The sequence below is a fragment of the Bos javanicus genome, chromosome 4 (genome assembly GCF_032452875.1).
Source record: "Bos javanicus breed banteng chromosome 4, ARS-OSU_banteng_1.0, whole genome shotgun sequence".
NCBI lineage: Eukaryota > Metazoa > Chordata > Mammalia > Artiodactyla > Bovidae > Bos > Bos javanicus.
Genome location: NC_083871.1, coordinates 105,943,623 through 105,969,107, shown reverse-complemented (window position 1 = coordinate 105,969,107; position 25,485 = coordinate 105,943,623). Strand labels below are relative to the sequence as shown.

At 40.9% G+C, this 25,485-nt stretch overlaps 1 protein-coding gene across 4 annotated transcripts in view; it reads right to left on the bottom strand.

Annotated features, from left to right (window-relative positions):
- MGAM (maltase-glucoamylase) overlaps nt 1-25,485 on the bottom strand; it is a 97,163-nt gene that overhangs the window by 52,048 nt on the left and 19,630 nt on the right. For all 4 annotated transcript variants that reach the window (XM_061414955.1, XM_061414953.1, XM_061414952.1 and 1 more), the window contains 11 exons: nt 18,371-18,491; nt 17,145-17,251; nt 16,137-16,288; nt 15,078-15,249; nt 11,481-11,580; nt 5,509-5,621; nt 4,785-4,910; nt 3,772-3,903; nt 3,505-3,621; nt 2,295-2,408; nt 708-792 (listed from right to left, as the gene is read on the bottom strand). In XM_061414955.1, the coding sequence (XP_061270939.1) occupies nt 708-792; nt 2,295-2,408; nt 3,505-3,621; nt 3,772-3,903; nt 4,785-4,910; nt 5,509-5,621; nt 11,481-11,580; nt 15,078-15,249; nt 16,137-16,288; nt 17,145-17,251; nt 18,371-18,491 (1,339 nt within the window). The remainder of the gene's footprint in view (nt 1-707; nt 793-2,294; nt 2,409-3,504; nt 3,622-3,771; nt 3,904-4,784; nt 4,911-5,508; nt 5,622-11,480; nt 11,581-15,077; nt 15,250-16,136; nt 16,289-17,144; nt 17,252-18,370; nt 18,492-25,485) is intronic.

The following is a 25,485-nucleotide window of genomic DNA, read 5'->3' as shown; positions in this document are numbered from 1 at the left end:
TTTCCACTGTTTCCCCAACTATTTGCCATGAAGTGATGGGACCGGATGCCATGATCTTAGATTAGAAGTCTTCAAAAGATGCTATAATTTTAGCAGTTTATTCCTTTCTTAATCAAGATACTATTTCTCTGTGAGCCTCTAGTTTTCTTCAAAATACAACAAATGCTGTGATCCTAGGACCACACCCTGGGAGATGCTATTGGTCAAAGTTCAATCAGATCTCTCTCGCATTCTATTCACTGACACTGACTTTGTCCTCCCAAGCCATGGGTTCTGGCTTCCTCTCATCCTGTCATCCAAATCTCTTCTTCACTCTCTTGACTTGACCAAACTTGACTTCATCTGAAGACCAAACCTAGTTATCTGGTCTCTCTCTGGTAAGCCCTGACCTCTCTGGGTCCACACTTGAGAGCAGAATGAACTAACTGCTAGCCTCTGGTTTCTGTACCATATCTTCTCCTGACTTTCCCCTAGAAACAGCTCAGATGTAAGCAGAAGGACTAGGTTGCCCCTTTTGAATTTATGCCTCATCTAAGAAAGCAGGGTATTTTGATTTTCTTCTCTGGTTTTCTTTATATGGTACCCACATTTTCCTTCCTCTATGCAATTTATGTACAAAGACCCTCAGCAGGTTGTTCATATCTATCCTTATGAATTTAAAATATGAGATATGTGTTGCCACTTTAATCAGACTAATCAATGCTTACTGGGAGTGAATGGGGGATAATTTAGATTGCTCGTGGAACATCCTGAAACTGAGCCATCCACAAAGTTGGCAACTTCATTCATATCCTACAAGACAAAGAGCAAAAACTATTAAGAAAGAATAACATTTCTTCATATGTTCTACAGATGGTGTCTTTTTTTTAAGGACTCAGAGAAATAATTCTACACATTTCTTTTCTAAAGAGGTCCTTAGGTTAAAGAGAGAAACAGATGGTCCTGCCCTGTCTTCCCTACCCATTGAAGGCTTTGTGGAGAAAGTTGTTAAAATCCCTTCAGAATGACATATGTCTTCAATCATTTAAACTGAAATATTTCTCAAAATATTGGGTTGGCCAAAGGTTCATTTGGGTTTTTCCATAACATCTTACAGAAAAACCTGAATGAAATTTTTGGCCAACCCAATATTAGGTGAATCATATTTCAATTTATATGATCCCATATAAATCAACTTATATTGATGCATTCTCTAGATATGCAAATATAGCTATGAATGTACACATATATAAGTGCATTTGCATATGTAAACATATTGCAGAGAGAGTGAGTGAAGAAGCAGGTACCCACAGCTGTGCAACTGAGAGGTCTGTAAAGATGCACACGGAAATACTGATAGCAGATGCCCTTGGTTGATATCATTTTCACTCTTCTCATCTGTTTAGCTCTTCTGTTTGCATTTTCTACCTTTCCCTTATAAATAGAAAGAATTTCAATGCTAACACTCCCTAAATTGTGTTGAACACCTCCGGCTCTGCATTGGTTTTCATTCGATATTAGTCTATGAGACATTTGTCTGTTCTGTAGCCACAGTTCTGTCCACACCTGAGTACTCTGGCTCTGGTCAGTGTATCCAACTTGTCCAAATGAAAGAGCCCTGAACTGGCCGTTGAACCATTCAGTTACTTTGTGACAATAACAATGTCTTCCCTGGTGGCTCAGATGGTAAAGAATCTGCTTGCACTGCAGGAGACCCAGGTTCAGTCCCTGGGTCAGAAAGATCCCCTGGAGAAGGGCATGGTGATCTACTCCAATATTCTTGCCTGGAGAATCCCATGGACAGAGAAACCTGGCGGACTACAGTCCATAGGGTTGCACAGAGTCGGACACGACTGAGCCACTGAACACACACAGACTTGGATAGAACTGATTCCTGAGTTTACTTCCAGTTCTAACAATCTGCTTTTGAGTCTAAGCTACCTGTCTTGGTAAGATTATTTGAATAGTAAGAGAGGGAATACTTAGAATTACTGCCACTCTTGCTTTCCTCTCCTCTTGACCCTGAGCTCCATGATTCAGTGACATAGAGATACACAGTCTGAATGTTAGCCGCCTACTCAACAGAATGTTAAGAACTCTAGATAATAATTGAGAACCTACTGTATAGCTCAGGGAAATTTACTCAGAGCTCTATGATGACCTAAATGGGGAGGAAATACAAAAATGAAGGGATGTATGTATACATAAAGCTGATTCACTTTGCTGTACAATAGCAACTAACACAACACTGTAAAGCAACTATACTTCAATAAAAATTAATTTTAGGGAAAGAGAAAAAAATGTTAAGAACTCACAATCCAGATTCCATCAAACTCTACTTGACTGTGGAAAAGCTCAAATTCATTTGTCCACCAAGCAGTACACTTAGGGTTGGTGTAATCAGGAAACACAGTTTTTCCAGGCCAGACCTGCAGAAAGAAAAGAAAATAATTAATCAGAGAAAGTTAAATGAATACAGAATAAAATAGAGTAGAGTACTTTACAAAGAAATTCCTAATATGATTATGGCAACAGAGCTGCCCAGACATAGGTCATTTTCAGTTAAGGATGTGAAGCACTTCAAATACTTAGGATAAATAGGAGTTGTCAACTTAGGATAAATAGGAGTTGTCTTCAAGTTAACACTTGAAGAAAAGAAGTTATTTAAAAAAAAAAAAGATTAAATCATTGTTAACGTTCAACTCCCAATCCCAGGAATGATAAATGAGAGAATGGTGGTGGTTTAGTCACCAAGTCCGGTCCGACCCTTGTGATCCCATGGACTGTAGCCCGCCAGGCTCCTCTGTCCATGGGATTTCCCAGACAAGAATACTGGAATGGGTTGCCAGTTATTCTCCAGGGGGTTTTCCTGACCCAGGGATCAAATCCAGGTCTCCTGCATTGCAGATGGATTCTTTACTGACTGAGCACAGGGGAAGCAAATGAGGAAGAGTACTGTGTAATTTCAACTGATGCATCACAAGTTGTATGTTCCAACCATCAATCACTCTTCTCTATTGTCTTCCTATCCACTTCCTGTCAGACACTATGCACTCAGGTCAGCAGAGATATTAGAAGTGAAGCAGCAGATAACACTTTGATGGAAGACAAGGACAAATAGAAATTTGAGAATGAACGTCAAACTTGTCAGATAACAGAAAAATTGAGTAAAAAAAGGAATTAAAAAGTTCCACTGGATTTCCCAATTTGAAAATAACTGGTTCCATTTGTCAGAGGAGGGATGGGGGAAAAAAGCAGACTGAGGTCAGCTAAAGAGCAAATGGGGAGTGAAGAAGGAAATATTCAGTATCTACGTCTATTGTTCAAAGGGACTTTGCTATGAAGGGAATGTAAGAGCTCAGATGGCTGGTAGGTATTTGGAGATAAAAGCACAAGGGCAAGTCGATCCCCAGCAAATATGACAACTGAAAATGTAAAACAAAACAATTATACATACACACACTCACACACATATAACACAGCCACAGCCCCCCCTGCCAGCTCCTAGCTTCCCCATTAAGTTACCTCCCCAATGAGTGGAGTCACCCCATCTGAAGTATTCACCCATATCTTCATATCTGAACCCCGGTCATATGGGCCATAGGGATTACTTAGGGAAGAGTTGTTGGAGATGGCAGGATCCTAAGAAGGAGAAAAATACAGTGAGGAACCTAGCTTTAAGCCAGAGGCACTGAAAGGAGATTGGAAATTGGGGATGAGGTGGGGAGAGGGGGCTTCAGTGACAAAGAAGAGCAAGGACCTGATGTGGGGGTATAAGAGTACTGCCCATACCACAATGATGACCAGTTTCTGTCCGTTATTGTGTAATTCTTTAACAAACTCAGGGAAGCCCTTGAAAGCTACTGGATCATAAGTGAAGTCCTTTCTTGCGTCCATGTAATCAATATCAGCGTGCTGAACATCCTGAAAGGATACACAAGGTCCACAATTTATGGGCCCATCCCTGGAATCACATTAGCTGCATCACTCTACCTTGTTGTCTGGCCCTCTATCATTAAAGTCCAATCTAACAGACAAACCACAACAATCACAAGAAAAATCACTAAGGCTGTCAAAACATATCCATTACCTAAATGCTATGTCATCTGCAATAAAGAAGGGAAGGGGCTGTGTCTCCCACCTCCTCTCCCTCATTTGACTGCCCACATTCTGTTTTGTTGCTTCTCTTCTACTTTGAGCCTTCTTTGACATTTATTCTTTCCTAACCTTACTCTTACAAAAACAGTGGAGCCCAGAAAGAAATTGACTCCTGCTCTAGGACCTAAATGTCTGCCTCCAAGGGAATGGGGTAGAGGAGAGAAGAGGATTATTCCAGAGAACTTTGGGCTTTTCCCTTGACATCTCTTGCAAAACCTCACTACTCATTATATAATAGACACATTCAAGTGCAGTCATTTAAAACATAAAAATATGTTATTACATGCATGTACTATATCCTTTCGCTAACTTAAACTAGGAAAATAAATGTCTTGAGAAGTCAAATAAAAAATTCATTATGTGAAATGTAATCAATACAGTAAGCATGTTTTACTATCAAAACATGTGGTAAGAAAAATAGAGAAAGAAACAGATTGTATCCCAACCCCATAATTATGGTCTCTATGTACTATTTCCTGAACCAGCTGCTTTAAAGGAATGGTTGGCCTGACAAGAGTCTGGCATTCTGAATATGTAAAAATATTTTTGTTATATATTAAAAAAAAACTCAGGAGGAGAAAGTATAAACAGATGTTCTTATTCCCCAGTTCTTTTACTTTTGGAGCATTTTTTGAAATCTTACTTACATAAGGCAGCTGCGCAGCGCGGTTTCTCTCCACAACTTCTTTCATGTTATCTAGGGTTCCATAGTCATAACGACTGAGATGAAACCCAAGAGCCCAGTATGAGGGTAGGGCTGGCCGTCCAATGAGCTGAAAGAATGGTGTAAAATGAAAGTTAGGAAATACTCTGTTTTTAAAAAATTTTATTCTGAGCATTAGTTTGGGGGCACAAAATATACCCACTTCCCAACACACTATTTCATTAATGTTAGATGCTAGTCTATTTTTCCAATCCCTTTATAAATCATGGAGGGTAGGGTCAAATTGTTGGAGAAGGCAATGGCAAGCCACTCCAGTACTCTTGCCTAGAAAATCCCATGGATGGAGGAGCCTGGTAGGCTTTAGTCCATGGGGTTGCTACCAGTTGGACGCAACTGAGTGACTTCACTTTCACTTTTCACTTTCATGCAATGGAGAAGGAAATGGCAACACACTCTAGTGTTCTTGCCTGGAGAATCCCAGGGATGGCAGAGCCTGATGGGCTGCTGTCTATGGGGTCGCACAGAGTCAGATACGACTGAAGCGACTTAGCAGCAACTTAGCAGCAGGGTCAAATTGTAGTAGCACATTTGTAGCAGCTACTTATAATATTAACAGCATATGTTTATAAGTCACACTTATATTAAATTTCATTTTCATTGTGCTATTTAGGATTTCCTTAATCATAATGATGATATCATAAGTTTACCTCTAGATATTCTTGAACAACTTGCTCTGGAGTATTCCCCAAGAACACGTAGAAGTCAAGAATGCCCCCAATGGTGCGGTAAGTGACAGCTGGGGTGGGCTGGAGGAAAACCTCTTGAAGATTAAAAATGAAGCAAATAAACATTAGAATTTGTTCTAGAGTAATAATCACAAAGTTTTAATTTGTAGACCAGAAGATCCCCAATCATCTGAACACTAATGAAGTGATTCTAATACCTCATTTTTGTATAAAAAGGTACAAACTCTGATGGTCAAAGTCCACCCTCACAGCATGAGAGCGGTCAAAGCATTTGTTCTTTAGCAGATTTTCATACTGGTGACTGGAGTATTTTCAGTGTTGTATCAGGATTTCATGAAAAAGAAACCAGTTTTGTGAAGGGGTTCAGAATAAGCCACTGTGGCATAAGAATGATTATAAGTTGAAGATGTTTGAGTTTCTGAAATCCCTTGTCAACCTAAACACGGAGCCTCTCATAAGCACTCTGCTGTCAGACTTCCCTGGTGGTCCAGAAGTTAAGACTTTGACTTCCAATGCATGGGGTGTAAGTTTGACCCCTGATCAGGGAGCTAAGATACCATGTGCCTTACAGCCAAAATACCAAAACATAAAACAGAAATAGTTTGTAACAAATCCAATAAAGACTTTAAAAAGTGTCCACATCAACAAAATCTTTAAAATTAAAAACTTCTAAGAAAAGAACTTACTTGTCATAAACCCCCTACCCTAGAGCAAAACTAATATTCTCTGAGACAATAAATTGGCAGCACACCCAAACAGACACGGCCACAAGAATATCCAACTCTCACTATTCTCCTGATGCTGCTGTTGCTAAGTCGCTTCAGTCATGTCCAACTCTGTGCAACCCCATAGACGGCAGCCCACAAGGCTCCCCCGTCCCTGGGATTCTCCAGGCAAGAACACTGGAGTGGGTTGCCATTTCCTTCTCCAGTGCATGAAAGTGAAAAGTGAAAGTGAAGTTGCTCAGTTGTTTCTGACTATTAAGCGACGCTATGGACTGCAGCCCACCAGGCTCCCCTGTCCATGGGATTTTCCAGGCAAGAGTACTGGAGTGGGGTGCCATTGCCTTCTCTGCACTATTCTCCTAAGGACTCTCTAATCTTTCCAGAAAGTCATTTGTTGTCCCATTAAATGCCTTCTCACCCCTTCAGGGAGTTATTTGTTTCATCCTAAGTAATTTTCTACCTCTACCTTAGGATGGTAATGTTAGTTGCTCAGTCATGTCTGACTCATTGCGACTCCATGGACTGTAGGCTGCTAGGCTCCTGTGTCCATGGAATTCTTCAGGCAAGAATGCTAGAGTGGGTAGCCATTCCCTTTTCCAGGGGATCTTCCCAACCCAGGGACCGAACCCAGGTCTCCTGCATTGCAGGCAGATGCTTTACCATCTGAGCCAACAGGGAAACCCATAGGATGGTATGTAAATTCTAACCCAAATTCTAACCACCCCTTTGAGCTACTTGTTGAGCACTCTTGTGCATATGTATGTCACACACGTAAATAAACTCGGTCTTTCTCCTACTAACCTGTCTTTTGTCAGATTGATTCACAGGCCCCCAAATACCTAACTTAAGAGGACAGAGAAAAAAATTTTCTCCTCAGGCATTCACAACTACAGAACATGCTCTTCCAATCCCATTACCCATCATAACTACAGAAATATAACCCAGCTACACTCACAGAGGTCATAGCCTCAGCAGATCTCATATCGAGCAAGAGCCAAACTAAAACAATGTCAGAGATGATATTATAAATTCAAAATCTCTCTAAGCCCCCATTGCAGTTCTCAAAGATGAAGTCTCCCCATCACCTTGATTTGCATTAGGGATAATGAAACTAGAATACCTCGTAACACGATACACAAAAATAAATTCAAAATGGATTAAAGACTTAAATGTAAGGCCAGAAACTATAAAGCTCTTAGAAGAAAATATAGGCAGTAGACTCCTTGACATAAATCACAGCAAGATTCTCTATGACCCATGTTCTAGGGTAATGGAAATAAAGACAAAAATAAACAAATGAGAGCTAATTAAACTTAAAAGCTTTTGCATAGCAAAGGAAACTATAAACAAGGTGAAAAGACAACCCTCAGAATGGGAGAAATAATAGCAAATGAAACAACTAACAAAAGGTTAATTTCCAAAATACACAAGCAGCTCATGCAGCTCAATACCAGGAAAGCAAAAATCCCAGTCAAAAAGTGGGCAGAAGACCTAAAAAGATATTCCTACAAAGAAGACATACAGATGGCTAGTAAACACAAGAAAAGATGTTCAATGTCACTCATTTTCAGAGAGATGCAGATCAAAACTACAATGAGCAATCACTTCACATTGGTCAGAATGGCCATCAATCTACAAACAATAAATGCTGGAGAGGATGTAGAGAAAAGGAAACCCTCCTACACTGTTGGTGGGAATGTAAATTGATCAGCCACTATGGAGAATAGTATGGAGATTCCTTAAAAATCTAGGAATAAAACTACCATATGAGCCAACAATCCCACTACTGAGCATATGCCCTGAGGAAATCATAACTGAAAAAGACACGTGTACCCCAATGCTCAGTTCAGTTCAGTCGCTCAGTCGTGTCCGACTCTTTGTGACCCCATGAATTGCAGCATGCCAGGCCTCCCTGTCCATCACCAACTCCCGGAGTTCACTCAGATTCATGCCCATCGAGTTGGTGATACCATCCAGCCATCTCATCCTCTGTTGTCCCCTTTTCCTCCTGCCCCCAATCCCTCCCAGCATCAGAGTCTTTTCCAATGAGTCAACTCTTCGCATGAGGTGGCCAAAGTACTGGAGTTTCAGCTTTAGCATCATTCTTTCCAAAGAACGCCCAGGACTGATCTCCTTCAGAATGGACTGGTTGGATCTCCTTGCAGTCCAAGGGACTCTCAAGAGCCTTCTCCAACACCACAGTTCAAAAGCATCAATTCTTTGGTGCTCAGCCTTCTTTACAGTCCAACTCTCACATCCATACATGACCACTGGAAAAACCACAGCCTTGACTAGACGGACCTTTGTTAGCAAAGTAATGTCTCTGCTTTTGAATATGCTATCTAGGTTGGTCATAACTTTTCTTCCAAGGAGTAAGCGTCTTTTAATTTCATGGCTGCAGTCACCATTTGCAGTGATTTTGGAGCTCCAAAAATAAAGTCTGACACTGTTTCCACTGTTTCCTCATCTATTTGCCATGAAGTGATGGGACCAGCTGCCATGATCTTCATTTTCTGAATGTTGAGCTTTAAGCCAACTTTTTCACTCTCCTCTTTCACTTTCATCAAGAGGCTTTTGAGTTCCTCTTCACTTTCTGCCATGAGGGTGGTGTCATCTGCATATCTGAGGTTATTGATATTTCTCCCGGCAATCTTGATTCCAGCTTGTGCTTCTTCCAGCCCAGTGTTTCTCATGATGTACTCTGCATATAAGTTAAATAAGCAGGGTGACAGTATACAGCCTTGACGTACTCCTTTTCCTATTTGGAACCAGTCTGTTGTTCCATGTCCAGTTCTAACTGTTGCTTCCTGACCTGCATACAGATTTCTCAAGAGGCAGGTCAGGTGGTCTGGTATTCCCATTTCTTTCAGAATTTTCCACAGTTTATTGTGATCCACACAGTCAAAGGCTTTGGCATAGTCAATAAAGCAGAAATAGATGTTTTTCTGGAACTCTCTTTCTTTTTTGATGATCCAGCGGATGTTGGCAATTTGATCTCTGGTTCCTCTGCCTTTTCTAAAACCAGTTTGAACATCTGGAAGTTCACGGTTCACGTATTGCTGAAGCCTGGCTTGGAGAATTTTGAGCATTACTTTACTAGCATGTGAGATGAGTGCAATTGTGCGGTAGTACATGGACACAACCTGGATGTCGACTGACAGATGAATGGATAAAGAAGTTGTGGTACATATTGTTGTTGCTGCTGCTGTTGTTGTTCAGTCACCAAGTCATGTCTGACTCTTCATGACCCCATGGACAGTAGCACACCAGGCTTCCCTCTCTCTCACCATCTCCTGGAGTTTGCCCAAGTTCATGTCCATTGAATCGGTGATTCCATCCAACCATCTCAGTAATATTCCATTGGAATATTACCAGCCATAAAAAGGAATGTACTTGAGTCAGTTCTAATGAGGTGGGTGAACCTAGAGCCTATTGTACAGAATGAAGTCAGAAAGAGGAAAAGCAAATATCATATATTAACACATACATGTGGAATCTAGAAAGATGGTACCGATGAACCTGTGTGGAACGGAGCAATGGAGATGCAGACAGAGAGAACAGACTCACAGACACAGTGGGAGGACAGGGTGGATGAATAGAGTAGCACTGAAATATATACATTACCACAGGTGAAATAGATAGCTAGTGGGAGTTTGCTGTACGATGCAGGGAGCTCAACCTGGTGCTCTGTGGCTACTTAGAGGGGAGGGATGGAGTGGGTGGTGGGAGAGAGGTTCAAGGGGGTGGGGACATATGTACACCTATGGCTGATTCATGTTGATGTATGGCAGAAACCAACACAACATTGTAAAGCAATTACCCTCCAATTAAAAAGGAATAAATTCTTAAAAATCGGTCTGATCAGGCTTAGAGGGAAAGGTCACAGGATCCTAGATACTCTAAGTCTACTCAACTTGTTTTCTGGTTCCTTTCAGCCACCGGAAACTGCATTTGCATTACCTCAGTCTATTCTTTGACTATCAGGTAGCTTAGAATCATCTAAGATTCAATTAAGTATCTTAGAATAATCTTGTATCACTTGAGTTATTCTCAAACAATCTGGTAAAAAAAAAATCAGAGCCTAATTTTTCAAATTTCTGATTCTTTGCAAACTGATGCTTTTGTAAAATAACACAAAAATGAAACACTAGAAAAAAGGTTCATGCATGCACTTGGATGCTATAGCAATGTTTACTTTCAGTTTCTATATTTATCTTACTGTAGACCTGAAACAGTCTGTGAACCTTCCACGAACCACACTTTGAGTGGCCCTGATCTAGTCCACTGAATCTCAGTCGAGAAGACGGTGGAGATCAGTATCCTATGCTGATTATCAGTTCTGGGATTCTGACACAACTGCTCTTCCCCTACAGTGATTGAATCATTGCCCTGGGATTATATGTGATGGTGCAAGTAGGAAAATAGTTAGGAATCATTGATCTGGTCTAAAACCTTCAAAGATAAGGGAGTGAGCTACTTTCTGGAATCCTATATTACCATGAGATCTTAAACAGTCTGAAAATATTCTACATAGCCTTCAACACTCACCCCACTTTACCTTGCTACCCTTGGTGTCTCAATGCAATATTCACTGCTCAGTTGTATCTCCTTGGTTAGGCTCAGCTATTAGAACAATTGGACTTCCCAGGTGGTTCAGTGTTAAAGAATTCAGCTGCAATGCAGGACATGCAAGACATGCAGGTTTGATCCATGAGGTGGGAAGATACCCTGGAATAGGTAATGGCAACCCACTCCAATATTCTTGCCTGGAAAATCCCATGGATGAATAAGCCTGGTGGGATACAGTTATGGGGTCACAAACAGTCAGACACAGAGCATGCACACACTAGAAGAATTATCTGTTTTTTACCAAAGCTGATATTAACCCCTGTACTGGATGGATGTCTGAGGAAGGAGAAAAATAAATTGGTAGAAACTGCCTCAGAATAGATTATAGGGAAGGTTAGCTGTTTTAACTCAAAAATAGAAAATTTTCCAACAGAGCAAACAGACTGAAGAAAACCATAAGCTATGAGAGGACACTTAACTCATGGCCACCATGGGTCAACAAGTAATGAAATAGGGATGATACAATCAGAGAACATATGAAACCCTAAAGGGCACCATTCCTTTATCATGATGCTGTCAGAAAGGGACTGAAAGTCATTCTTGAGTAGTCTTTTCATGAATATTCCTTTAGTCTTTTACCCATGGCATTGCTGTTCAGCAGAAACACTCCAAAGGACAATCCACTAGCATCTTCAAGGCATAGGAAGAACGTCTGTGCACCATACAAGTTAGTTCCATCCTGCAGAAAGACAATTTAAAATAAAAAATTTACAAATAAGCCCCATGTGGCCAGAAATAGCTTAGGAAATCAGTATTAATCATGCAAGAAATGGACAAAAGAACTTGTGGTCAAAGAAGACACAGATTTCTAATACAAGGTCTATATTTGGTTGATGTTAATCAAATGAATTAGTATTTTCTTATACAATGAGTTGGCTGTGAGAGCTTATGATGTGTTAAGATGTAGGAGAACAGAAGTTTTGAAACTGTAGTTCATAACAGCTCTTCTTTATAGGTATCAAAAACAAACTTATGGTTGCTGCTGCTGCTGCTGCTAAGTCGCTTCAGTCGTGTCCGACTCTGTGTGACCCCATAGATGGCAGCCCACGAGGCTCCCCCATCCCTGGGATTCTCCAGGCAAGAACACTGGAGTGGGTTGCCATTGCCTTCTCCAATGCAGGAAAGTGAAAAGTGAAAGTGAAGTCGCTGAGTCCTGCCCAACTCTTAGCGACCCCATGGACTGCAGCCCACCAGGCTCCTCCATCCATGGGATTTTCTAGGCAAGAGTACTGGAGTGAGGTGCCACGAAGGGGAAACTTGGCGGGGTGGAGAGGGATAAATCAGAAGCTTGAGATAAACATACACACATTACTATCTATAATATAGATGACCAAAAAGGATCTACAGGGAATCTACTCAATATTTTATGATAATCTATATGAAAAAGAATGAATATATGTATATGCATAATTGAATCACTTTTCTGTACACCAGAAACTAACACAACATTGTAAATCAACTATACTCCAATAATTTTTTTTAAAAAAGCAGCTCTCCCCTCAAACAGGCTTGACCTTGACTCAAAGAGGTTTGACCTAACCCCACCTGCAAAAACTCTATCAAGTCCTAATATAAATCAGTTCAGTCCAGTTCAGTTGCTCAGTCGTGTCCAACTCTTTGTGACCCCATGGACTGCAGCATGCCAGGCCTTCCTATCCATCATCAACTCCTGGAGTTTACCCAAACTCATGTCCATTGAGTCGGTGATGCCATCCAACCATCTCATCCTCTGTCGTATACAAATCAGGCACCATTTCATTTGCAACTAGATGGAGATCTATTTAAGATATCTGGTCTTCTAGTCTTTACAAGAGTAAACATTAGAACTTGAGCTGGGCTTCTAGACTTGGGAACAGTAGTTCTCAACCTGGGCCACATTCCACCTCAATTGAAACAGAGCCTCTGGAGACAGAAGCTGGCAGCTATAGTTTGTTGAATTTCCCAGGGTGTTTCCAAAATGTAATCATGTTTGAGAATCACTGCTCTGGGCCAGTATGTCTCAAAATTTGGTGTGCATAAAAATTCCAAAGGGACTTAATTTAAGTGTGGGTTCTAATTTAGTAGTTAGAAGAGAGAGCTGAGAGCCCAAATTTCTCATGTGGTGTTTCCTGTGCTGCATACTTGAAGCAGCAAGGATCCTAGGCTCCTTATTAAACAAGCATCAGCAGCCATATCCCAGATGACCTGCTCTGAATCAACACCTGTCCTGTTTTTCTGATAGGATGTGGTATGGTAAGGAGCATGGGCCAGGGGTTAGATCTTATCTCTGTTCCTTACAACTATTTTTTGTTGTTGTGTTTGTTGTTTAGTCGCTCAGTCGTGTCTGATTCTTTTGCGACCCCATGGACTGTAGCCCGCTGGGTTCCTCTGTCCATGGGATTTCCCAGGCAAGAATACTAGAGTGGGTAGTCATTTCCTTCTCCAGGGGATCTTCCTGATTCAGGGATCCAATCCACATCTCCTGCATTGGCAGGCAGATTCTTTACCACTGAGCTACTAGGCAAGCTCTTGTTTGGGTTTTTGGTTTTATTTATTTATTTTTTTAACATTGTGCTATTTATCTGGCTTCTCTAAACCTCAGTTTCTTTATCTGTTAGATGGAGTAATTAAATTATTTTTTGGAGTTCTTTTGGTAAATAAAGATAATGTATTTTTAAAAGTCATTTAATAAATTATTCCTCTAATTTCCTTCCATCCAGTCACTAGTTCTGCTTAATCAGGAAAGTTGCTGAACAAAACCTGAATGTAGTATTGCTGAGTCTAGAAAATAGCTCTAGTTTGAATTTTAGCAGTAAAAACAAAACAGAAAAAAAATAAAATAATAACAACAGTGAAACTTTATTCATTCTATTCTCTCACTGCCCCCAAACATTCTTCAAGGAACGAATGATTAATACAGAATTTTAGTTGATATTTTATCCTATTTTGCTGACAAATCTGGTAAGTTGGTGATTTGTAAAGGTCAACCTAAAATGTGGTGATCAGAATCAACATATTGTGCAGAATCAATATTGGTTTTTCCCACAACTAGTTAGTTCAAAAGGAAAATAAAATAAAAGTAGTTGGTATTTATTGAGCACTATGTGGCAGACACTATTATAGAGACTCTATATGTATCTGTTCATCTAATCACCATCACAACCCTATAAAGTAAGTATACTATCCCCATTTTATGAATGGGGAACTAAAGATACAGAGGAGAAACCTGCCCAGAACCATGTAACTGGTGAGTGCTGTTGTTATTGTTCAGCCACCAAATCACGTCTAACTCTTTGTGACCCCATGGACTGCAGCACATCAGGCCTCCTGTCCCTCACCATCTCCTGGAGTTTGCCCAAGTTCATGTCCATTGAATCGGTTATGCCATCCAGCCATCTCATCCTCTGTTGCCCTCTTCTGCTACTGGTGAGTAGCAGTGCCAGAATTCAGACCCGGTAGCCTCACCCTAGCAGCTTGTTCCTAACCATTATAGTGTACTGCATGTACATCTCTTCATGACTAATAGATGGGTAAACAATGGAAACAGTGACAGATTTTATTTTGGGGGGCTCCAAAATCACTGCAGATGGTGACTGCAACCATGAAATTAAAAGACACTTGCTTCTTGGAAGAAAAGCTAAGACCAAACTAGACAGCATGTTAAAAAGCAGAGACATTATTTTGCTGACAAAGGTCCATCTAATCAAAGCTATGGTTTTTCCAGTAGTCATGTATGGATGTGAGAGTTGGACCATAAAGAAAGCTGAACACCAAAGAACTGATGTTTTTGAACTGTGGTGTTGGAGAAGACTCTCAAGAGTCCCTTGGACTGCAAGGAGATCCAACCTGTCCATCCTAAAGGAAATCAAACCTGAATATTCATTGGAAGGACTAATGCTGAACCTGAAGTGAAAAACTGACTCATTTGAAAAGACCCTGGTGCTGGAAAGGATTGAAGGCAGGAAGAGAAGGGGACGACACAGGATGAGATGGTTGGATGGCATCACTGACTCAATGGAAATGAGTTTGCGCAAGCTCCGGGAGTTGGTGATGGACAGGGAAGCCTGGTGTGATGCAGTCTATGGAGTTGCAAAGAGACAGACACAACTGAGCGACTGAACCAAACTGTACTGCTAGGAGTGACCTTCATGAAGAGGCTATGACATTTAGTGAAGGGGGACCCATCTGAAAGCTTACCCCATTGGGGGTTGTGTCCCTGGCAAATATGGGCCAGGTCTTCCAGTTCATGTCATGCCGGTACTGCTGGTGCACGTGTTCTCCCAGCCCATACACGTTGGTACTAGGCAGTCGGATGGAGAGCTGCAGGAACTGGTGAGCAAACAGCAGGGGCCCGATGCTGGAGTCAAACCTGGACAAAGGTAGAAAACATGGGACAAGTGGGCAAGTAGTGTGGAGAGAATGCAGCTGCTTAGAAAATTGTTCTTATGGCTCAAAGACTCAGTGTGCTGTGCTGGGCTGTGCTCAGTCACTCTGCTGCGTCCACCTCTTTGTGACGCCATGGACTGTAATCCACCAGGCTCCTCTGCCCATGGGATTGTCCAAGCAAGAATACTGGAGTGGGGTGCCATTTCCTTCCCTAGGAGATCTTCCCAACCCAGGGATGGGACCCAGGGATGGGACCCAGGGATCTCCTGCATTGGAGACTGGATTGGATCTCCTGCATTGGATTATTTACCACTAATGCCACCTGGGAAGCCTTCAAAGACTCAATGCTCCCTGTTTAATTGGCTCCATTTGCCCTCCTGTGATATTTTCCAATGGATAACAAGAAAGAGATCAGGTATCATTTGGCACATTTCTTAGATTTGTCCCCCTAATACTCTATTATGTGATCAGATTACTCTTACATTATAGTAGATGCTCCACAGACAGCTACTGGTGCATAGGTGTTAGAAAGATGGAAGGAAAAAAGGGGACAATAAAGAGGAAAAATGACCTAATGGAAGGAAGAAAAAGAAAAAGGACACAGCCCAGTGCCTGGCCTTTAATAATGCTTAGTAATAACAGAGGAGGAAGAGGAGAAGGGAGGGGGAGAAAGAGAAATAGTGGAGTAGGAAGAAAGAAAGAGGCAGAAAGGCAGTGAAAAATATGCATTTGAAGGTGGAGAGTCTATTCACCATCAATGAGCTTACAGCCTTCTAGAATATTATAGAAAGGCATTCTTTTTCATGTTTACAAACCTCCCTCCTCCATAACCTTCAGACTCAGCTCTCTAGGTAAGTTTCCAAAACTTACAGAACACGATTGTTGCTCGCTCTGATCACTTTGATGCCAAATGGCTGTTTGGAGACCTCAACTTTATACGTCAAGGAAGAGGCAGCATTTCCTGTGAAGGGTTGCACATGTTCATGGGGCACTTCGTATCTGTTCTGGTTTTGGTCAGTTAACTGTCCAGAGAGGTTAGCAAAAAAAAGTCAAAATGAAAACATCTCTACTTTCTCTAAAACAGAAGCATGCCTACCAACACCATGCTTCCCAACACCTATGCTCCTGGCACTGGAATCTGGGCAGCAGATGACATTCTAATCTGAAATTATATCACCCATTTCAGATGTTTAACCCTTGGACGTAAGTTAGTTTTTAGGTAGAAACATACACTGTAAGTCTGCAGACATGACTTATCTCTAGAATTTTCAAAGCTGTGATCATTCTTTTCTTCCCCTCCCTACCACATTTCACATGGGGTATCGAGGGAAAATTCCTGAAAGCCAAAACTCACCAGTGAACCCTATAATACATATCTGGGAACTTATCACACTGAAGGAAGGCAATAGGTACCTTCAACATACAGGTGCTAAGTAAGAAAATGACAGTAGAGAAAAATACTCTACTAGCAAATTTTTCTCTTTTGTAGTAACTGCAGTCCTCAGGAAGGGAACAAGAACCTCTCAAAATTTTTTCTAAATAAGCAGGTATCATGTGATACCACTTATATGTGGAACCTAAAATATGACACAAATGAATGTATTTACAAAAGAAAAAGACACAAAGACATAGAAAACAAACTTATGGTTACCAAATGGGAAAGGGGGTTGAGGAGGGATAAACTAGGAATTGGGGATTAACAAATGAAATCTATAATACATAACATATATTAACATATATATGATACATAACAAAACTATAATATATAGCATAAATATTTAAGAACAAGGTCCTACTGTAAAGCACAGGAAACTATATTCAATATCTTGTAATAAACTGTAATAGAAAATAATATGAAAAATATAAATAAACTACAACCTTAAAACGGAAACGGTTAGATGTCTGGTATTCTGCTGTGAGAAGGACATTGTTGACATCATTTCCAAACAGAGGTGAAGACAACCTTTTCAGCTGGGCTGTGAATCCTAACATGAAAAGGAAGAGAGTTTTCAGAGCCAGCTGTGTAAATTCACAAACAACAGCCACATACAAGTAAGCTTTGTGTCAAAGAGGTTGGCGAAAAGCCTTTACTTCCCATCAGAAGAGGAGACACAGATGTGGACCTCATCATACACACATACCACATTGGACCAGATTCTGAAGCTAGGTATTGCTATTACCTTATTCAAAAGCTATGCCTCTCTTCTCCAAAATCTGAACAGAAACATCCTTCTCCTTCCATCAGCCCACCAGTCACTCCTATACCCTTTACACTCTCAGTCCTCAATGCGTTCATATCCATTATTCCCTCCCTGTTGTCTTCATGTTACATCACAGGTGATCGTAGGCACTAATGCCATCTCCTTAGTTAGGTGACACACCAGATGAGAGTCCAGACCTTCTTAGAAAAGTCCATCGGGCCAAGAGGCCCTGGAGGAAGAGCATGCCTCTTCTTTTATGCTAAGAGCCTCCCCCAAGTGGTCAACTTCTGTTACCCCCAGAATATTCATTATTATGGCTGTATTTTATGATGGGAGAAAAGAAGGGGGGATGTTTAGTCCATGAACAGTGACACTAACTAGCTAACTTTAATAAAATGCTGATAAAATTGGAATTGTTTCCATATCACTAAAATTGCATTATATTAGAGCTGTTGGTAGTCTCAGAGGTGACTGAGTCCAAAACTCTCTCTTTAAAAGTTAGAAACTTGGGGAACAAAGAGATCACAATGTATGGACAAGGTTACATAAGGAAATGGCAACCCACTCCAGTATTCTTGCCTGAAAAATCCCATGGACAGAGGAGTCTGGTGGGCTACAATCCAAGGGGCCACAAGGAGTCGGACCCAACTGAGTGCACTCGCACACACATAAGGACAAAGACAGGAACAGGACATGTCTCCCAACTCTTAAGACAGAGAGTGATCTTTTCCCTTGATGCCAAAATAGATTCCAGTCCATGCTTAAGGGCAGTGCCCATCCTATCACAGGCCCTGTGGCTGCACAGAGCAACACCCTGCCTACTGCTACAGCTCTCTCCTGCAGTGTATAGAGCCACCCTCCAGAGGACCTGTAGTTCCTTCTTCAGGGCACAGTTCGGCTTACCTGCATTTGTGTTCACGAGGTCGCCCCCTACTTGATAGCCATGACTTTTAGAATAGTAGCACCAGGGCATACTTATGGTTCCCTGAGGACTCCAGCAACAGCCACGCTGGTCACAGGTAGCCTGAAATAAGACATCAGACAGAGTAACTCCATTCATTGATAAATGTGATTGGAGCTTGTGGTCTCATGAACCTTGTTTTACAAATAAGTAACCTGATAGTCAGAGGAATCGTGCCACAGCCCAGTCAAAGCAGTGTTTGCCCTCAAAACTCATTTTTCTGGCTAACATCTTTCTTTGTTATTGTTATCCTATAACACTATATAATTGCAGTGCATTCTATACCTCTCATCAGAATAAACCTGATAAATTTATTTAATGATTCTAAACTACAGTATAGTTATATCACCAGTAAGCCAAAATAACAAATAACAAATAACAGCTTCATTAATTTTGGTTTTGGCTTTTTAAAAAAGGACTTTGCAATTAACTTTATTCAGAAGCTTTGAAATCAAAGTAAATTTGCTTTGACTTTTAAATGTGTATATTATATATCTGTGTATTTAGTATATGTGACATATATGCATATATATTATGTATATTCGTAAATATATATATACATTTTTATATATAGTCTCTCAGTTCATCCCAAGGCAGAAAGCAACTGTTCCATGAAACCCAAATAGATTCTAATTCTTATTTTAAAAAGTTGCATGCCTTTAACTATAATTAAGACTCAATCACATGGATACTACAGGCTACCCAGGTGGCACTAGTGGTAAAGAGCCCTCCTGCCAACAGAAGAAACATGAGAGATGTGACTTTGATCCCTGGGTGGGGAAGATCCCCTGGAGAAGGAAATGGCAACACACTCCAGTATTCTTGCCTGGAAAATCCCACGAACAGAGGAGCCTGGCAGGCTACTGTCCATAGGGTCACAAAGATAGGACATGACTGAAGCGACTCAGCCTGCATGCACATGGATAACTAAAATGAAGACAATTGCTTTCTCATATCAACTAATCTGGAAGAAGCAGTCAAATTAAATACAACAAAATGCAAAGAAAGTGCTCCTCTTGAAGTATTATAGCAAAAATAATAGGTTGTAGCTTCCAAGATCAGATTACAGAATGTCTCCTGTCTTACTCCCTGTCTTTCCCTTGTTCTGTTGGAGCCCTCACTCTGGGAGAAGTGAGGTGCTGGACTGCAGAGTGACCCACATGGTGAGGAACCGAGAGAGGTCTGTGGCCCACACCCAGCAAGGAACTCAGGCCCTCAGCCAAACCATCCTTGAGCGGCTGAATTCTGCTAATAATTACAGTAATCACAACACTCTCCCTTGAAAAGGATCATCCCTCCATCCCAGCAGACACCTTGACCACAGTCTGTCAGAAGCCTGTTGGCCAAGAGCACCCAGATACACAGAGGCCAGATTTCTGACCATAGAAACTGTGAGGAAATAATGTTTGCTGTGCCAAGCCATCATTTTGGAGATAATTTCTTCCACAGCAACAGATAACGAGCACACCCTGCTACATTTTACAGATGAAGAACCTCAGGCCACAGAATTCAAAGTTCACAGGGGTGAAGTGATTTGCCAAAGCTCACTAAGTTAGCTACTGAGAAGGCAAGGATCAAAATTTACTTCTCTTGTTGTCTGTTTCTTTGTTTCCGTAGTCTGGGTTAAGTATCTGCTGAACATACTTTCAGGGGGATATGGGAATGCTTTATGAATGTAAGACACATAAAAACTGCTTAGCTATATAAACAATTAGATTTAATCAAATGCTAATTTTTTTATTAATAACTGATATTAAAGATCAAAAAATGGTGTCCCTCTATGGCTTCTATTGCTATGGAATCAGGCTTCATTGTGAACTCAACTAGTCCGCAGGTTTTGTTTTTTCTTTTCAAAACCCATTCAGATGAAACTTCAGTATAACAGGAAAAGAGAAAGGTGTTGAAAAGAGTGTTAAGTAGAATGGATTCAGGATGCTCCCCAGAGCTTAATAATCTCTTCATTGAACTGGAAAGGGCAAAGATCAAAGAGTGGCCCAGGCAGCAGGAGAAGTGCTGGCTGCCTGGAAACCCCAGGCCCTGCAGCTGAGCTAAGCAGTGATGAGAAGCAGTGTGGGAAGAAGCAGAGCCCAGGCACACAGACAAGAGAGTAAAGAGTATGCGAAATATCGGAAGTGAGTTGCAGAGAAAAGCTATGAAAAACACAACATGAACAGGATCAAAGGCACAGAAAAAGAATCACACCTAAACCCAAGACACGAAACACCCCTTGAAGTCAAACCTAAGGATTAAAATTTAAGAGAAGCTGCCAAAATAATATAGGGTGTAGCATTTTCAATACAGTGCTAAGGGGAAAAAATTCTTAATGCAAAAAATAAGGAAAGAAAACATGTATACAGGAGTGAAGGTGAGTGGGGAGCAGTACATGAAAAAAAGAACAAGTGGAAAACACGAAATGAGACTGTAGTTTTTCAGGTCAATTACTATATGGCTTAATTAATTTAGAAAACAAAGATGATCTGATTACATTTACAGAAATACATTCAGCTGAAGTTGCTTATAGACAGCACACCCAAAATTTAAGCTTAAAAAAGCACAGAAAATGGGGGAAACAGCTATGTGAGAAGAATACTAACCAAAGACTGCTGCTAAGTCACTTCAGTCGTGTCCGACTCTGTGTGACCCCATAGACAGCAGCCCACCAGGCTCCCCCGTCCCTGGGATTCTCCAGGCAAGAACACTGGAGTGGGTTGCCATTTCCTTCTCCAATGCGTGAAAGTGAAAAGTGAAAGTGAAGTCGCTCAGTTGTGTCTGACTCTTCGAGACCCCATGGACGGCAGCCTACCAGGGTCCTCCATCCATGGGATTTTCCAGGCAAGAGTACTGGAGTGGGGTGCCATTGCCTTCTCTGAACCAAAGACTAGAACAACTATAGTAATAGCTGACAAGTAGACTTTAAGTAAATACTCATTATTAGGGAGACACAGAGTCAGTATATGAAGATGAAAGCTCACCAGGAAGATATGACATCTCAAATCTGATATGCACCTGATAATAAAGACTCAGGAAAAAAAATTTAAAGAATCAAAACGTAAACCCGAAAAAGATATTAATTATATCATGGACTAGTTTTAAAGAACTCCCTCAGTAATTGATAGATAAAGTAGACAAAAAAGTAAAGCTACTTTGCTTTTTGCTTAATAGATACACACAGGCTCCTACACTAAGACAGAGGGAGACACTGGGTTGAACTCAGAGATGGTGAGAAACCAGACGCTGAAGACACTGTTTGTTGAGCTCTGCTCCACCTGAGCCTTTCTCCTCCACCCTTCAATCCTTCTTAACATTTAGAGAGAGGAAAAGAAACAAAAAAGCAAGTATTTAGCATCATAGTCAAACTTGAAAGAAAAAGGAAACCTAGAATCCAGTCTTATCCATGAATGTAAAAACCTAAAATAGCACATAGCTTTAACAAAATAAATCAGCCACATATTAAATAAAGAGCAGGTGGTGTTTCTCCCAGAAACACAAGAATTGTTTAATACTAGGTAACCCACTGGCACCCCACTCCAGTACTCTTGCCTGGAAAATCCCATGGACGGAGAAGCCTGGTGGGCTGCCATCCATGGGGTCACGAAGAGTCGGACATGACTGAATGACTTCACTTTCACTTTTCACTTTCATGCACTGGAGAAGGAAATGGCAACCCACTCCAGGGTTCTTGCCTGGAGAATCCCAGGGATGGCGGAGCCTGGTGGGCTGCTGTCTATGGGGTCACACAGAGTCGGACACGACTGAAGCGACTTAGCAGCAGCAGCAGCAGCAGCAGGAAACCCACTGTATAATTTGTCATAACTTATTAAAGGAAGTGCACAATACAACCCTTTAAATTGATCAGCTATTCAAGATAAAATTCTTGGCAAACTGAGAATAAAAGTAAATTTCTTAGTTGGATAATGGGTATCTACCTAAAACTTATAATAAGCATCTCACTAAATGTGAAATGTTAGAAACATTCCCTTTAAAATCAGAAAAAAAGGTAGATGACCCATATCTATGACTTATTATAATTAAATATGTATAGGAGGTCCTAACACTACAAGACTAATAAGAAAATAAAATTTGCTGTATGACTCAGGGAATTCAAACTGGGGCTTTGTGACAACAGAGAGGGGTGGGATGGGGTGGGAAGTGGGAGGGAGGTTCAAAAGGGAGAGGACATATCTATGGTTTATTCATGTTGATGTATGGCAGAAACCAACACAATATTGTCAAGCAATTATCCTTCAATTAAAAATAAATGTTTTACACGTGTACACCTGTGGTGGATTCATGTTGATGTATGGCAAAACCAATACAATATTGTAAAGTAATTAGCCTCTAATTAAAATAAATAAATTTAAATTAAAAATATATATGTTTTAAAAAGAAATATAAATTAATTAATTTTTTTAAAACTGTAAAACAAAAAGGATGAAGCTAAGACGTCATTATTTTCTGACATAATATTGTGTAATTAAAATCCAAGAAAATTTGTAGAAATAAATTTATACTAAATAAGTTAATTATTATATTAGATCTTCTGTTTTCTTTTAAAGTTATAAATTTTTTTCCTTTTTTGCTTTTAGTGTTCCTGGAATTGTTCCTTGAGATTGAGCTTGATTACACTAAAATATAAAACATCTGATCATTAAGACAGCATAAAATAGGTTAACACCACCTCATTACAGCAGAAGACATTTGCAACATGTATAATAAAAACAAGGAAGAGAATCTAGAATAAGGTGAGCAAGAAATGTGTACAAATCAGAATGAGTTGAAAATAAGATAAGACTACATATGCCTTGGAATGTGTTGATCATTAGGTCATTAGGAAGCAGCAGATCTAAGATTAAATTGAAAAATCAGGACCTCAGCAACTGTAGCATTTATAAAAGATAGAAAGCAAGGTTGCAAGGACAAACGCAAACAGGCGAGAAGGAAACATCCCAGGTGCGATGAGAGTCAGCATGAGTGAGTCAGAATTAGCCATCTCCTGCTGCTGGAGGGAAAGGGTCCACAGTGGGCCTTGCTCATTCAGCCCTGCCAACCATCCTGTATCAGGTACTGGTTCCTCTAACCCTCCATCCCTCCATCCTGTTCTTACTATACTGTCCAGTGGCTCTCCACATGCTTTATGTTTACCAATACCTGCTCTGATCAAAATTAGAATGGATAAAATGGCTGCATGTCTCTGACACATGCACCATCAGGAGATGAGGTCTACCATTGACTGAATCTGGGCTGGCCTCTGACTGATTCGAGCAACAGAGTGTAAAAAAAATGATGCTACATAGGCACCAGGTCTCATCTTGCCTTTAGAGGCTTGGCAGCTTTATCTCCATCTCCTGCAGCCCCAAGCTGCTGTGTAAGAAGTTGAACTATCCTGCTAGAGAGATTACTGACAGAGAGAGAAGGACTCTGAGACCATATGGAAAGGTGGTGGGGCCCAGGTGAGGTGAACCTCAGAACCATCTTCACCAAGGTGCCAGACATGAGTGAAGCCATCCTGGACCCTCCAGAGCCCATCAGCCTGCAAGTGTTCTGGTGTAGCCATCCCAGTCCACGCCACACAGAACAGAAGAACCATCCAGCCAAACCCTTCCCAAATCTCTGACCCATAAAAATGGGAGATGTTACAAAGCGATTGCTGTTCTGCATTTGGAGTAGTTCATTTGGCAGCAGTGAATAAATACAGAGACCATGCTAAGAAAGAAAATAGGGTACCTAAACAATTTAAGTCTGGGTTTTTTGGTCCAACATGGAGGGAATGTGGAGCAGGTATGAGGCAGCAGGGCTCATAGCTGCCTAGCTCTTCTCAGAACAGTTTTATCACTGACCTACAGGGAATCCGAAAACACTGGATGCATTCATTCAAATGAACTAGATCCCAAATCCAGATATAAATACATTTTTAACTATTCAGTTTCTGTATCTCTCCTGCCCTCTGTTGTTATGAATAATAAAGACTTTTCTAAAATGCCAGGAAAGCTTGATGTTGTGAATAAATGTAGAACCAGAAAGTTTTTACACAAAGGCAATAAGAGTGAGGAAAGGTATCCCATTCTCAAATACTGGCAGCAATTTTACAAGTTGAAAAATACTTAACAAAAGACTTCCAGATCACCTTCTACTTAGTCAGACATTACCTGAACACTTTTATATTCAGCAAATTTTACAAGTTAGTGAAATTAATCTCAATTCGTTAAAGTGCCTTCAGTTCAGTCCATTTCAGTCGCTCAGTCATGTCCGACTCTCTTCAACCCCATGAATCGCAGCACGCCAGGCCTCCCTGTCCATCACCAACTCCCGGAGTTCACTCAGACTCACATCCATCAAGTCAGTGATGCCATCCAGCCATCTCATCCTCTGTTTTCCCCTTTTCCTCCTGCCCCCAATCCCTCCCAGCATCAGTCTTTTCCAATGAGTCAACTCTTCGCATGAGGTGGCCAAAGTACTGGAGTTTCAGCTTTACATCATTCCTTCCAAAGAAATCCCAGGGCTGATCTCCTTCAGAATGGACTGGTTGGATCTCCTTGCGGTCCAAGGGACTCTCAAAAGTCTTCTCCAACACCACAGTTCAAAAGCATCAATTCTTCGGCGCTCAGCTTTCTTCACAGTACAACTCTCACACCCATACATGACCACTGGAAAAACCATAGCCTTGACTAGACGGACCTTTGTTGGCAAAGTATTGTCTCTGCTTTTCAATATGCTATCTAGGTTGGTCATAACTTTCCTTCCAAGGAGTAAGTGTCTTTTAATTTCATGGCTGCAGTCACCATCTGCAATGATTTTGGAGCCCCCCAAAATAAAGTCTGACACTGTTTCCACTGTTTTCCCATCCATTTCCCATGAAGGGATGGGACCGGATGCCATGATCTTCATTTTCTGAATGTTGAGCTTTAAGCCAACTTTTTCACTCTCTTCTTTCACTTTCTTCAAGAGGCTTTTTAGTTCCTCTTCACTTTCTGCCATAAGGATGGTGTCATCTGCATACCTGAGGTTATTGTGCCTTAATTATAGATAATATCGTAATATGCACTTTAAGTTTGGTTTA